The sequence below is a fragment of the Anser anser genome (genome assembly GCF_964211835.1).
Source record: "Anser anser genome assembly, chromosome: 2".
Lineage (NCBI taxonomy): Eukaryota > Metazoa > Chordata > Aves > Anseriformes > Anatidae > Anser > Anser anser.
The window spans coordinates 69,932,848-69,948,018 of NC_139721.1; the positions used below are offsets into that span (position 1 = coordinate 69,932,848).

The window sequence follows — 15,171 nt, forward strand, 5'->3', positions numbered from 1 at the left end:
GCTGAAAGAATATGAGAAACTATGTGCTTATGTCAATAAGCTTAAATTCTAGTCTGTTTTTGAAGAATTATTTTCAGTTTATTATTACACAAGTTAAGAATATCTGTAATTCAGGTTTTAACTAGTAAATTATTCCCAGTGGAAATAACTTCGGGAGTACTTTATATTGAAACGTCTCAGCACTGGTGGGGAACCTCTTGGTTTAAAAAACAATAACAATATTGATTGAAGAAAACAATCATAATAAAAAAAAACATACTTATTCACTTACATTAATAAATTTATGTATAAAGTTGTTCTTGACTTTCCTCCCCTCTCCCCCCAGAAAAGTCACTTATGGAAATAAGCAGTTTTGGTAACAAAATATTGTTGTAATTCAAATCAGACAAAACAATTTCAGAGGTTGAATTCTAAAATTTTAATATGTATTGAAAAATGCATAGCAGTTCTATACTTGAGCATTAAAGTAATTTTAATTGTCAAAACTACTAGCTGAAGTCTTTAGCTTTGAACATCTAGTAAGTGAACACAGCGGCTGGTGGGTACTCTCTTCACTTTGTTTACTGTTCATTTTACCAAAAAGGAGGTTTATTTTTGGTTTGCTGAAAGCAAAGCATTTGTCTTTACAGTTAAGGTGCAATGTGCCACTGGGCTGTATGTAAAATACTGACGTTTGTAGACAAGCATTCCTAGTTATGGGCACAGAAAGTCAGCACGTACTACATTAGGGAAGCACCAGAGATTTTAGCTCAGCCCTGATTGGTACATTGCTTCCTAAGGTGTGCTTAGTTTTCATTCATTCATCTTGTTCAGATTTCTAAAGGGTCCAGAGGGTTCCTTTTAATTTTCTTTAGATGGTTACTCTCTTCTTCAGTGACTCAGCAGAGCATTTTGTTTTGGAAACTCATTTTAATGGTTTGTGCTCTGAGTGTTGCCATAGTAAAAGACTGGAGTATTATTGCCTTCATTGTCCCAAAGCATTCATTTTGATACATACAGCATTTGGTAATTAACTTAGGTTACCTTTAAAATGTAGTTTAAGCTTCTGCTTTTAGCTTCTGTCCTCAGGTAATGTTCTGTGACTTACTTTTTTTTTTTTTTTTCTTTCCAGATATAGAACGTGGTCTCTCAAACTGGATTAAAGCAACCTGTTGATATTTTTATTTATACTTTTTTTTTTTAATTTTTGTATTTGACTTAAAGTGCCATGAAAAAATTTGCATATTGCAAGGTGGTCCTTGCCACCTCTTTGGTTTGGGTCCTTCTGGATATGTTCCTTTTGCTCTACTTCAGTGAATGCAACAAATGTGATGAGAAAAAAGAACGAGGGCTGCCTGCTGGAGATGGTAAGTTTTCTGCCAAAGTAATCTTTAAAATATGGTTGTTACATTCATTTTAAACATTTTATGTTTGTCTCACCAATATAGTATCATAAGCGTTTAGGTGTTGCAGAATGTTCAGTGTTTTTCTAATGACTGGGTAAACAAGCACATTCTGTCTCAGGTTTAGATTGCAAACTCAAGTGCTTACTTAAGATGTAAAATTTTAAGCAAAAAGGTACATGAAAAAAAAATAAAACTAAGCAACAAGCAGTTCAGAAATGCCAGCTAATGTTAACATAATAAAAAGCATGTTCCGCATTTCTACGAGTGAAACAAAGCCTTGTTAACTGCACTAGACTTGGTGGTAAACCAATAAAACAAATCACCTTCCTCACCTCAAAAGCAAACGAACAAAACAAAAACACACAAAAAAGACAAAATATGGCCAGTAAATGTAGTAATAAAGGACAGTGATCCTCTGACCAAATTAGGTTGTAATGAAAAAGAATTTATTACGTAACTAGAATAAAAGTGGATGTAAAAGTGACAAATCTGAGGGGAGGTTGTGTGTGTATATATGTATGTACAAACGTGCATACATCGCTTTTTTTTTTTTTGGAAGTGAGCTGTGTTACTCACTACTAAAGCTCTTCATATAAGCTTTCTGTTTTGTTCCTGTCTTCTTAGTTTTCAGGTACCAGCTGAGTGTTTTTTGTTTTGTTTTGTTTTTTTTTTTTGAATACCAGTGCCATTCACCTTGCCAACTTTGTTTTACGGATGTCATCATTGATCATGTAGGGTAAAAGGGTTGGTGCAGGCAGAATTAACCTCTGCAATGTCTTAGCATAGGCATTTAGAACTGCAGGCAGCTACCACCTCCAGTTTATTTATGAAACATCTGCATTTGTAATATGGTCTCTCTTCCACTGGAAAGGCTATGTCTGTATGTCTCACTGCAGCTATAGGAACTGATGCAGTGATGCTGAATGTTTAGTCTAGTCAGCCAAGTGTATTAAAGATTAATTAGTGCTTTCTAACACAAAAGCTTTTTCCACAGTTGACGTCTGGTATGGACAGCTTTGACCTCCCTGTGAAATTTTCTGAAATATTTTAAATACGATGTTTCTCTATTACAGAATAACGTTAGGGAAATGTTAAGGAAATGTTCTTCCTCCCTGCTCCCCCGTGTTCAAAAGAGGCTGGTAAATGTCCGCAGAGAATAGTAATGTATAGGAATGTAGAATTTCCGTGCTTAGTAACGCTGAACTGTTGTTTCCACAACTGCATGCAAACATTTCAGAGGTTTTAGTTCGTCCCGCTTTTGCAGAAGGGACTTCAGTTTTCATTGCTTACACTGTATCTTTTGGATTTCTTTTTCAGTAAATGAATTGGGGCTATGTAGAAAGCATGTGCTTTGTCAGAACTCAGTCATTGCTTTTGGAAGTTGGGAAATTTTCTTGAGAATAAGACTGATACTGTGTTTTTAAGGAACTGATCCACATCTTGGATTCACACACAGTTTCTGTGTGATGCTAAGCATAAAAATTGTACCAGGGTTCTTTAGAGTTGTCATGCAAACAGGATTTTTTGTCTCTTGACCAACAGCAGTTGAAGTTGGTATATATCATCACACTTGTTTTTGAGATATTGATGATGATGAAAGTTCAGATGACTTTACACATTGAGGCTATATGTATACAGTATAAATTCAAGTCTTCCAGTAAGTATTCCAACATCAATAGTAAAATTAGATACCTTGGCCTTCAGGTTAAACATCCAGTGAATTCTGAGCTAGATTTGAACAGTGTGCACCAGATGAAACACTGAGAATCTTACAATTCTCTCTATTTAGAGCGTGTTTTTCTTCCAATGAATTAAAAGGAATCTGTCAGATGAGGGGAAAATCTGCAATTTTTAAAGTTTAGCTTTGTGACTTTTGCCATGCAATGTTAATTTTACTTAATTGAATATAGTCTTCATTCTAGCCTTTCCCTAACTTTTGTATGTTAGAGTTCTTCATATCTTTGTATTTTCTTAGATTCGCTTGTTTAAAAAAAAATGTATATTGTTTTGTATATTTTTCTTTTTTTTTGTTTTATTTTAACAATTTAATTTTACTAAGTTATGTGCAGAAAAAAGTCTGCTGGAAATAGTGGTTGCAGTTGATATTGTGACACTTCTATTTTGCCTACTTCCATGCTTGATCTTTGATACTCTTATTTGTTCCAGTAGGTTACTGACTTGGAGTCTTGGGGATTATTCTCACTTAGAGTGCCTAGAAGCTCCTCGAATAACACTAGAACTATTTTTTTCTGTGAAACTTGTATAAAAATCTACTTTCTCACTCTATTTTTTTATCGTATTAATTCCCATAGTGGATTTAGTTTTCTTGATTCAGCATAAATTACTGAAGTGTTCTGAATTTGATAGTCTTGTTGTTTATGCCTACGACGTAGTTTCTTTTTGCAGTTTGTGGAAGAATTGCATGGCATTTAATGAACCTACAGAACATATGAGTAAGTTCTTCTGAAGAGAGTGTAGGTTTATTTTAAGCTATGCTTGCTTCGTTGGAAAATTTAATCTTAAATATTTCAGTAGGAGCAGGGGATTTTGAAGATAATTTTGGCCAGCTCAGGCTTTCAAGAAGTTAGAAGGATGTTTTCTTTAGGTTTCTAATACAGAAAATGGAAAGAGTTTATTTTCCTGAATAAGACTTAAAAACATGCTCTAAGTTGTCTTTGAGGAAAAATTCTTCCCCTTGGTACTGATGGCATAAGATATTAGCATTTTAAATTATGAGCTTCACCTGATGTGTCTAATACTGGGTCGTATGTATGCCACTGTTATATTTTGCAAACTGCTCAAAATAAGAAACAGTAAATGAATGCGAGTATTTTTGTCAGTAACTGCAGTTGTTGCTGGCCAGAAGACCAGTTTTATTGGAGCAAATTAGTGAGAGGGCCCTGCCTGCTTTCCTTCTCAGTCTATCAGAGTCAAAGGGCGACTGAGAACGTGTCTGTAGTGTCGCTGGATGTATTGTCTTGGGCTCTGGGGTGCTGACTGGCAGGTCTGTGGAAAGTCAGTGCAGATGATTACGGGGAACTGCAAGGTGGGTGTAGACCATGTAGTGGTCTACGTGACTGGTGACACAAAGGGCTGGTAGTTGAAATGGTGCAAATGTGGAGACGAGGGCCCCAGACGAGGGCGAAGCCCGAAGGGGACGGGCCCTTGCAGGCTGTAAGAGGGGCGCGTGGAGATGCTGAGGGGAAGGGGAGCTGGGGTGGGTCTGGGGTGTACTGGGAGTTTCTTCGCTCCTCCAGGAGGGCATCTGTGACTGGAATAGGATGGGATGACTTAGTTGTAGGTTTAAGCCTTTGCTCATCCCCTCCATCATGGCTGAAACTTGTAACTGTAGCTTAATGGTCTGTTAGGAGTATGCCATTGGTATGTGCCTGTATTCCTTCGAATGAAAGGCTTTTTTCATAGTTAACTGAAAAAAGAGCCCTGCAGTTTGGATATATTTTTTTAACAATACCTGTGTTAGTCACTGTGGGAGAATGTTGCTGGCTTGTATTTATACGTACTACATGCTTTTGTGAGAAAACAGGTGACTGTAAATGCAGAAACCTGAGAGAGCCGATGGCTAGCTCTCCGTGGAAAGTCATCTCCATGCTTGCACAGCAAGCTGCTGGCTTTTTCTCCAGGGAAAGAAAAGGGAAAAAAATTTAGGTAAAATGTGTCAGCCAGTTGTATGTATTTGCTAATGAAACTTAAGAATCGAACTGAAGAATTTGAGAGATTTGTACACCTGGATCCAGGTCACTGAAGTGTTAAATTAGCATCTGACAGCAAGATCTACAGATGTGAAAGATCAGAGTCTTCAGTTAAGCTAGCTGTTCAGTTGGGCTGGTTTAGTCAAAGTTAAGAAACAAGTGGAAGTGTAAATGAAACAAGATTTTTTTTTTTATTCTAAATCACAAATATGATAAGACATTCACTCTTGAGAATGCTGAAAGATACTGTTGGTACTTTAAAACATATTTTTATGTAACAATACTTAAAATTATTAAACAAAAGGTAATAGGGTATGGTAAGCACTCAGTATATAGGTTCATCTGAACAGGAAATAAAGTTCTGTAGAGTTAATAAAAATACAGTTATGACAACATAATTGCCTAATATTTACATAATAAAAAGCTGAGTACATAAACTTAAGCCTAACTAATTGCCTAATTGTATATTATTTTATCTTAATTGCCACCTAAGAAAGCATAAATTCTAGTTTAGAAGTTTATACAATTGCAAATTAGCAAGTTTAGATGTTTTTGAAGCAATGAAGTTAAACCTGTACTTTCTTAAGAAATAACAAGGCAAAACAAACTGCTTGTTCAGGTCAGACCATGGTTAAAGCACATGCCTAAATCCAGACTGCTCAGGATCTACTTGGACATAATGATTCCATCAATTTTCAGTGTCCAACTGGATGTCTGGCAACTTCCAGTGTTGTATAGCTCAGCTCGCAGTCAAAGGGAGCGTGGTAGAAAGAAAGCACCATTGTGGTCAGAGGATTTTCTCTGCTAAATGCTACTGCTTTAGTGGAGTTGCGTAAGATACTTGAAAATTTCTCATATGGAACACATTATGGCTGTAACTGATTAATGCTAAATGCAAACCAGCAACGTGTTTCACTAGTGTATGTAGATGTTCTAAGTATTAGTATGTTTATATTTCAGTTCTTCAGTGTTTCAGCAAGGATGGAAGCCTTGGGCTCTTACTTTATTTTCTTTATTTTTCTCCTTTACATGCTTGTTTGCTCTTGGCATAAGGTATAATTTTAGTGTGCTGTCCTCGCAACTAATTGAAGATAATTTCAAGCTAGGCCTATTACTGATGGCTTAGGTGACTTAATTTTTAAAATATTTCCTGCTCTTCTGTTTAGGTTTTAACTTACTATTTTTTAAATTAAAGCTTGTGCTTAACTTGTAAGGTAGTAATACCTCTCAAATCCAGTATTTGAACATTAAAAGTATTTTAGTTCAGGAGAAAAGTGAATGAATACTTATAAAGAAAAATTAACAAATAGTTGTTCTAAATGGTTGTGATGATTGTTTTTAATTGGAAAAAAAAAAAAGACAAACCAAACAAAAACAATAAAACAACTTATTTCAAAAGTTTGGTTTCCTTTCCTCCTCCCTTTCTCCCAGCTTGGTCAGATGTTTGATATTAAATTTTCTATGTTTTAAACATGTCAAGTGTTATAGACTCTGAAGATTGAACATTTACTTACATAAATGTCTGTTGTTCCAGAATATGTTGATAGATTGACATAAACCCTTACTTTTTTTTTTTTCAGATTAATTATGGCTTCTGAGTAGCATCTAACTACATCTGTTAAACTCCCAAGTACAAAGATTTGTTTTCACTTCCAAAACCTCGTGTTTTTAGAACTCCATTTCAAAACAGGAACAGTCTACGGTGTGGAAAAAAATGTAAAGAAATGTAAAAGTAGCTACCAGTGTTCTATTTGTTTTTAGTTCCAGAACCCATACAAAAACCACATGAAGGACCTGGAGAGATGGGGAAGCCTGTGGTCATTCCAAAAGAGGAGCAAGAAAAAATGAAAGAAATGTTTAAAATAAATCAATTTAACTTAATGGCAAGTGAAATGATTGCACTCAACAGATCTTTACCTGATGTCCGGTTAGAAGGGTAAGTGCTTTATGTTATGTTAAAAATATACTCTGCTTAAATGGAGAAGGTGCAAACAAGTGATCCAAACCAAGATTTCAGTTCTGTAAGATATTAACATTGAAAAGTAGGAGGATTTCCTGTATGTATGGTACTTAGTTGCAAAATAAGTTTGAACAGCCGAGACCAGGTTTTTTCAGTGTTATTTAGGTATGAATCTGATTACAAGTATGAACCCCATTCAGGGAATAGAAACTAACTTCGTTTCAACCAGATTAATTTAAGACTTGGTGTTTCAAGGAAAAAAATGACTTATTTGAAAAATTCATGCTTTGCTTTTAATGAGGCAGACTAAAATTCTGCATTATATGAAATTGAAAAGATCTGATGATGAGAAATAAAGACTTTAAACATTTCTTACCTAATGAAATGTGCAAGTCTCATTTAGATTGCATTATAATGTTTTCTCATATCCATCTGGTTTATTTTTGATCTTGCATCTGAAATAGTGATTCTTTCAAAGATATTTGCGTAATTAAAAAGAAAATTGTAGCCTTGTTTTAAATAAAAATAATACTTTTTTACTCTCCTGGGGATACTCTCTCAGTGTAGCTGATGACTTCCCCTCACCTCCAACCTGCCTTAGTTAGGAAAGGAACTCTCAACATAAATAGAGCTCATAAATAAAATTTTCCCAATCAATCATCTGTAGTCTTCTGCAAAAATCAGATGCTAGAGAAACTCCCATTTCTTTAGAAGCTCAGCTCTTGCTTCTGTATGCACAAGAACTAGCTGCTGGATTAATTTGTTTTTCATTTCCTACCTTGCAAGGTGATATTGGGAGTGACTTGAAGCTGTAACTGATCTTCATTTTTAATGGGTGATAAATAACTGTGTTGTATGTACCTTCACCTATAGTAATGAACGTGGTTCTGTGTAGCATACAAGTTACTGGTAATACTGATGATTTTAATAATTAAGCTATTTTTAAATAAGATTTCCTAAGTTTGAACTTATCTAACTTTTCAATTGATTTTCAATTATATTATTGGTCAGGTTTTATGGTCATCAATTGTCTGTTTCTCAGTATAGTGGAAGAATGCAAAGCATGAACTTGCAGGTTCTCCTTTTGAAACTGACATTTTATTTATTTATTTATGGGGGTGATATCCATTTCTTTTGTCACTTTATTGCTCTAATCTTGGTTGGAACTTGCCAGTGGATCTCTCTTGATGTTCATGCAGTTTCATATGTGGTGTATGAGCCTGATATCACACCTACTATCAGAAAAGAAATGGTCTCTTTGTGAAGCAGTAACTAGTACTGATTAAGAACTTCTGGTTAACGTTCTAAACTGATTTTGGCTGCAAGGAAAATCATAAGTTTCTTTGGAGATTTTTGTCACAGCTGGAATGCTAATTTGGTGCGACTTCAGTGTGGTGTGTTTTTTTTTTTCTGGAAGAACAGAATAGAAGGAATTAACAGAACTTTGGGGAAATAAAAGTTAAAACAGTTGGTTAATTTAGAAGTTAAACATTGGTAATTTTTTCATTACTACTGTGGAATTAAGGAGAAAATTCAGTAACATCTTCTGTTATCACAATTCAATCCGAAAACTTGCTTATATATATTCTGCCATTTTTATAGTGTAAGTACAAAGTTAAGAAAACAAATTCCTTCCACGTGGATCTAAAAAAAATTGACTTGATTGTAAGTTTTGAAGTCTAGACTTTGAATTAACAAAAAATGGAAAGAGAAATTGTTAATAAACTATTATGATTTTATTACATAAGCATCATTCAATCTTTTGCAGAGAAGTCAAATTACAGTTTTAAAATAAAGTTCAGTTATAAAAGTGTTTTTTTTGTTATGTTTGTATCTCTGTAGTTACAGTATTTTGCAGTAAGATATGCATTATAAACTTAGTCATGTTGCCTGGTCATTTGTTCACCTTTTACATTTGGATGGTCAAAAAAAACCCTACCCTTTTACAGTACTTTGGGTGTCAGAGTGGAATCTTAGTAGGCAAGGTCGCAGAACAGAGCTGTATTTTTCTGTTTACATAAATTGCTAATATTCACTTGATATGTGCATTTTTAGTAGCTTTTGACAGAAAAACGGTCCCTCAAAACTCTTCCTTTTGCAATCTTTTCAGCACGTACTCTATAAGGTCATGCTAGATAAGAAGTTGGGGAGTGTGCAAAATTTTTGAGCAAATTTTAGAACGTTGTGTTTGCAATGCAAGGGCATCTTAATCCATGTGTGTGTGTAATATTATTTTTCAAGAACACTAGCCACTTTCAGAATTGAGAAAACTATAAATATGCACAAATGTTGTATGTATGTCTTGTAAAAGTATTTGTCTTATGAAAGTATTTATCTGTTCAATCAAAATATTCACATGGTCAGAAATACTTTCTGCTGTGTTGGTGGAGTTGCTTCTGCTGTAACTTGTTCTGTCTCTATCCCCACTAATAGAGAGAGAGTTTTGGGAGAAGGAAAGAGTGTAATTTCTAACCATGCCTTGCCACATTGTGTGCTTACAGGACAGCTGTTATTAATACTTTTAATCAAGGCTTTGAAAAAGTGGTGGGATATGTTCAAATTGAGCTGTTCATGTAATTTTCTTCACAGGTTTTGTGGCTTGCTTCCTTTAATGGGGGGGGGGGAGATGCAACCATTTCAAGTCCTATAATTCTCTGGCCATGTCAGTTCTTCTGAAATACAGAAGTCTGTAAAGGATTGCCTAACAGTTAATCAATGAAAAGCTAGGGAAATTAGGTGTGCCACGACCAATTTACTGCATGTATTTAGTGGCATAACCTATCAGCCAGAGCGCAGCTTAACCTATCAGCCAGAGAGCACCTTCTGCAGAAATCTACATTAGCATTTACGTTAATTTCTAGTTCTGCCAAACCCCTCTGTACTGTGTGCAAAGGCAAGCATGTTTTTTGTATCTATATACCTATATCTGTCTGGTCCCCTGGTGCCTTGAGGCAGCTCGTACCCAAATGGGCTCCATGTTCTGTCTTGCGCTTCTGCGTCTGGGTGTTGATCGTTTCATCTCTGTGCAGGACCCACTGGGGGCAACTGGTTTGTGTTTTGGCAAAGACATTTTGAAGAGAGAAAATGTGGGCTGTCTTAATAACTTCTGGGCGCTTAGCCAGCTCAAGGGAACTCTTCGGTATCAGATGCCTACAGAAATTAAAATCTGTGTTCTGCTGAGCTGTGCCCCACTCATGTTAATAGGTTGATATTTGCTTTTACTATTTGGCCCCAAATTACTGAGGCACATAGATAAAATCATTAAATTATAAAATAATTGAGATATGCCTGAATCAGTAGTCGTCTTATGTCTGCGAGAGGAAACATTATTCTACTTATTCTTCTCATTGACCCAACTAAATGATTTGGTTAAGGGGGCAGGAGGTAAATGAAAAGTCATTTTTTATTAACCTGGATATTTCCATGACTCTGCACTGGCGCATGTTAGTTTAACGAACTGATATAACTGGCAGGGCCACAGCCTCTGGAGGGGTGTTGTGGGGGAACAAGCAGCTGGGGTGGGCAGATTGGTTTTAAGTTGCTAATAGAATATTTCTTGTAAGCATGTCTTATTCTGGTCTGTGAATCAGTCATCAAAGTGGGAGTTGGTTCACACTTGCCAGGAAACTATGCAGCTGTGGGCTTGACATGACAGCAAAGAGTGAGATGATGGGTGATGAGGAACACCGGAGCCTTGCCTTGGTTTCGCTGAAGATTAGGGAGGCAACAGCTAAAATAGGTGTCAATGACTAAAGCAGGCGTTCAGCTGTGCCTGCGTGTTTTAGCTTGGTGTTCTGGCTGGAAAGTGGTGTGGTTAAATGCATGCAGTGTGTGTCCTGTGACTTGGTTTTGGTCTCAGTTCTGTTTGAGGTGGTTTTGAAGCTGCTTTGTAAACTGAAAAATGAGTACTGTGTTCTAAGGTTGAGGTTTTCAGGCCTGTAGTCGTTTATTTGAAGGTTTGTGGACTGTATAAAGCTTTTATGGAGACATTTGGGTCCCCTGGCTTGAGAGTTTTATCCCAATTCTGACCTCTTTGCTCTAGAAATGAGCATCCATAAAACTCCCTTCTTCTCCAGGTGCAGGTGGCCCAGGCTGGCAGCAATGGAGGCAGAGCAGGACATAACGATGTCGTGTAGTGTCATTAAGTTCTCGTCCCCCCTGGAGATGACATTGTGGTGCTAGGAGGGTGTCATACTGTGTAGCATGAGATTTCTTGGAAAGATGATGGGCTTCCTCAGGCAGACCAGCAGCAAGGAGGGAAGAGTGGATGGCTTTGGGCACCTTAGTGCCCTTTTTCCAAGGCTGCAGGTTCTGTAAAACTTGGGATAAAATATCTTACTTGTCCTTTTACTCCGGAGTTGGTATGCTTTTTTTCCCGGAATTAAGGTTTAAGGCATCTTACTACACCTCAGTCAAGTCCTGTGTTTCATTTTTCACCTGTCCTTTTCTCAAACTGTCTGTACTCAGGAAATAGTTGTGTTCGTTTTTGAGTGGTACAGATGGTGTTAGTGTATGATCAGCTTTTAGTGAGATGGACCTATGTGGATTGTAGGTGTGAACAGGTTTCAATTCAAGGTAAGAGTGAACAAGTTTCAATTCATACAAACTTTGGCTTCAGTAATTTATTTAAAAAAAAATAAGATGCAGATCTCTTAAGACCTTAATGTTTAACTAGGACACTAAGTTACAATTGAAGGCTGTTTTTGCTCAAACTACCCTGCTCAGTTCCTACTTTCAAGCTTTACTTTTACAAACTGGAGGAAGTTGACTCTTTTTTTCCACTGTAGTTAAAAACTGCTCTTCTAAATCTAACTTGCATGAATGTTGTGGAGTTCATAGCAATTATGCTGGGCTCATTTGTGAGCAAGTCACTCTTACAACTAATTCTCGTCCTTCATCTCTCTGCTTGGAAAGAACTGTATAGATCTAGGCTTTCGGGTGCATCAGATCCTGTTAATTATATGATGCAATATAATGTTTTTAGTTATGAGATTACAATCTGGTTTTCATACATATGCTTTAAAAATTTGTCAATTTGAAGTCTGATACAGACATTTGAGAATATACCAGTGTTCAGTTTTTTAACTTCTCAAAACATGAATTGGTCTGACTACAGGGCTTTGCTGTATACTTTAAGTTACGATAGTTGACTCATAGTAGGACACAAGTTCTTAAACTTACACAATCATTGCGTGAGGAAAGTAGTTTATTTGATTACACCTATTTCTGGTAAAACTAGTAAAGGCATACATGCAATAGTATGCTCTTGGAACTCAAATATTGTAAGTTTTATGTGTTTTTTTTAATGGTAGCACTTGAGTATTGACTATGTGAGGCTTGTGAAGGTGTGCTCTCTTTTAATTTTTTTAATTGAGGAGGAGAGCTAAGGGAGGAGCTTTATATTCTATATAATCTGGTGTAAACGTGGACTGTGGCCAAACGAAGTCTTCTCACTGCTTCTCTTGATACTGATCCAACAATTGTGTGGCCTAACAATGCACTGACTGAATGGAGGCCTGCACTCCAGCGGAGGGGTGTGTGTATGTGTGTTTGTTGGTCAGCAAACTGCAGCAACATGCCCAGCCCCTGTACGGTTGCCAGACCCCTTGCAAAGAAGGGGATGGGACAGAGCTGTGATGGTGAAAAGGGGGATTACTGCTTTAGCTGCAGCCCACAGTTCCACCTTTTTAGGTGGAACATGGAGGGGAAAAAAATTAAAAATGTGTATTAAAATCACCATAAAGTCATGGGGATTTAAATAGCCTCATAAATTATACGCTTTGTGAATTTCTGGTATTTGTTTACCTCAGTAATAGTGACATAAAAGGGAATCAAAAAGAGCAATGTTGTGAAGATAGGTGGTGGAAAACTTTAGAAACGTGCCCTATGTTTTGTTACAAGCTAGAAATTTGGACTGTTAATCTACCTGGCATCTGCAAAGGCAGTCTGCTGATCTGTTGAAAAATTGTGTAAGTTTCAGCAAAGTGATGCTGAAACTCTGAAAGCATGTGAGGCATTAAAGACATAACAGTTGTCTTTCAAAGCAGGGACAATTTTAATCTGGCTCTTGTGTTGCTTTTAGTTTGTTACTGGCCTAGTGCAGAATCAACATTTGGAAATGTTCACATTGATTTAATGAGTTAGTTGGATAAATTACCTATAAATCTTTTTCTTAGAGAAAGTTTTTTAAAAAAAAAAAAAAACTAAAAATGTGCTTGCATTGTGTAAGCTGTTGTTTTTATCTATAGGCATACACATATGCACACACATTTACGCAGGTGCATGCATATCTACACAAGCCTAGCAATCTCATTCATAGATACAGGTGTCTTCCATTTTTGGATTAAAATTCTGAACTTTATTCCAGTGGATAGGTTAAGTACAGAAAATAATTTGGCTAGAGAATTTAAGGTTTAATTTCAGTCTTTGAGGACAGAACTCTTTTTTTCTTATTTCAAAAAGTACTTTCCTGTGGTCACTTCAAGATCAGAAAAATAGTCAATTGCAGGTAATTCTATTGTGAACTTCTGCTTGAATTCTGTAACCACAATGGTTTTAAGGACCATTTTGGATTTTGTTTCCAGGGTCTAAAGAAGATTTCTACTTGAATCATGAGATAATGCGACCTTTCTTATATCCAAATCTTTGAAATCAGAAGAAAGGAAAATTTCATACTCTTGATGTCAGGTAAATTATGTAATACTATTGAAGGCAGACACTTAAGCAGGCTGAATGGAAATGCTTAAATAAGAGTAAGGGATTTGCCTGCATTCAAGGCACCTATTAAGAAAGACTAATTGGAGTCGTGATATGAATTATAGAAATTAAGATCTCATTTTAAAACAAATTGTTCTGATTTAATTGGAAGAAGCAGCTTTCTTCAGAAGTGAGAAGACTTGTTGCAAACCTGTCTGCAGTGCTTTCTCTTTGTACAGCCACAAGTTAAAACTGTGGTTGTATGCAAACTCTGTGTTGAAAAGAGGTGTGGTGTATTCTGATAGGCAGTGATTCCCTCCTTCTCAGAAGTATTTCTTTTAAACCTTCTGGCTGTGTTGCTTCTGTGTGAAGATTAGACCTTTATCCAACTGAGTTGTCTTCAGTCTGGGGACTTGGGGTATTCGTAAAATTTCTGTTGGAAGCAGATTTATTAATGCCCTTGTTTTTGGTGATGTCATGATGCTGCTACTTATATTCAGGAAAGACTAAGTCATTGTTTACCAGAAACATGACTCTTGATCATAGTGTTTTGGCACTCCTGCTGCTGCCTCTGCTTGCAGGGGTGTTATCCTCTGCTGGAAATGTAGGTCAGTATCAGCAGCTCAGGGTGAGGCTGAATCTTATTTCAAACCTGTTTTCACCTGTGATTTAAGCAGGTAGTCTTTGCACTGTGCAGAGCTGTGCCTCAGCTTTGTTACCTTAACTTGTTGCAGAGTATAACTTAAGGCAAATGGACAGATAAACAACTGAGCGTTGATATTTTTACAGCACTGCAGCAAAGATGGGCTGGATATTAATTTAATCCTGGGGTTTTATGACAGGAACTCATATTTTCTTCTCTAGTGATCTGTCATTAACTTTGGTAACCTCAATAGAAAATAAGCGTATTTTCAAGCCTAAGGATACTGATGTTTACTTCCCAGAGATTCCAGTTTATTTCAATACTAAAGATTATGCTCTTCGTACTGCACCAGTAATATTAAACAGATTTATTCTAGGGGCTGTATTGTGTAGCATTTCCTCAAAAACTTAGCTCTAACGTGATTTTCAGCACAAGATGGATATAAATTTTGGCCTTTGCCGTAAGGCTTACCATTTGGTCAGGCTTTGGAATGGTCTGCACAGGGTGGAATCCCCATCCCTGGAGGTATTTAAGGGATCCGTGAATGTGTCAGTAAGGGATATGGTTTAGTGACAGGACTTAGTAGGCCAGGTTGATGGTTGGACTTGGTGATCTTGAAGGTATTTTCCAACTCAGATGATTGTGTGATTCTGTTCCTTTGTCAAATTTAAGTTCAGAGATGCACTTGATTTCAAACAACAGTTTTTATTCATAACTGTTACTTGTAGCATGCAAGATAAAAGATTGGACTCAGTCTGTAATATGACTAAATACATT

At 36.5% G+C, this 15,171-nt stretch overlaps 1 protein-coding gene across 5 annotated transcripts in view; it reads left to right on the forward strand.

Moving 5' to 3' along the window:
• The window catches only part of GALNT1 (polypeptide N-acetylgalactosaminyltransferase 1), an 82,360-nt gene that overhangs the window by 37,232 nt on the left and 29,957 nt on the right, over positions 1–15,171 (forward strand). For 4 of the 5 annotated variants that reach the window (XM_083823064.1, XM_083823061.1, XM_083823063.1 and 1 more), the window contains 2 exons: positions 1,112–1,346; positions 6,857–7,031. In XM_083823064.1, the coding sequence (XP_083679190.1) occupies positions 1,208–1,346; positions 6,857–7,031 (314 nt within the window). In that variant the 5' untranslated portion in view covers positions 1,112–1,207. Of the gene's footprint in view, positions 1–1,111; positions 1,347–6,856; positions 7,032–13,724; positions 13,743–15,171 lie in introns of those variants that run through there. The other variant, XM_083823065.1, reaches the window with a different exon arrangement.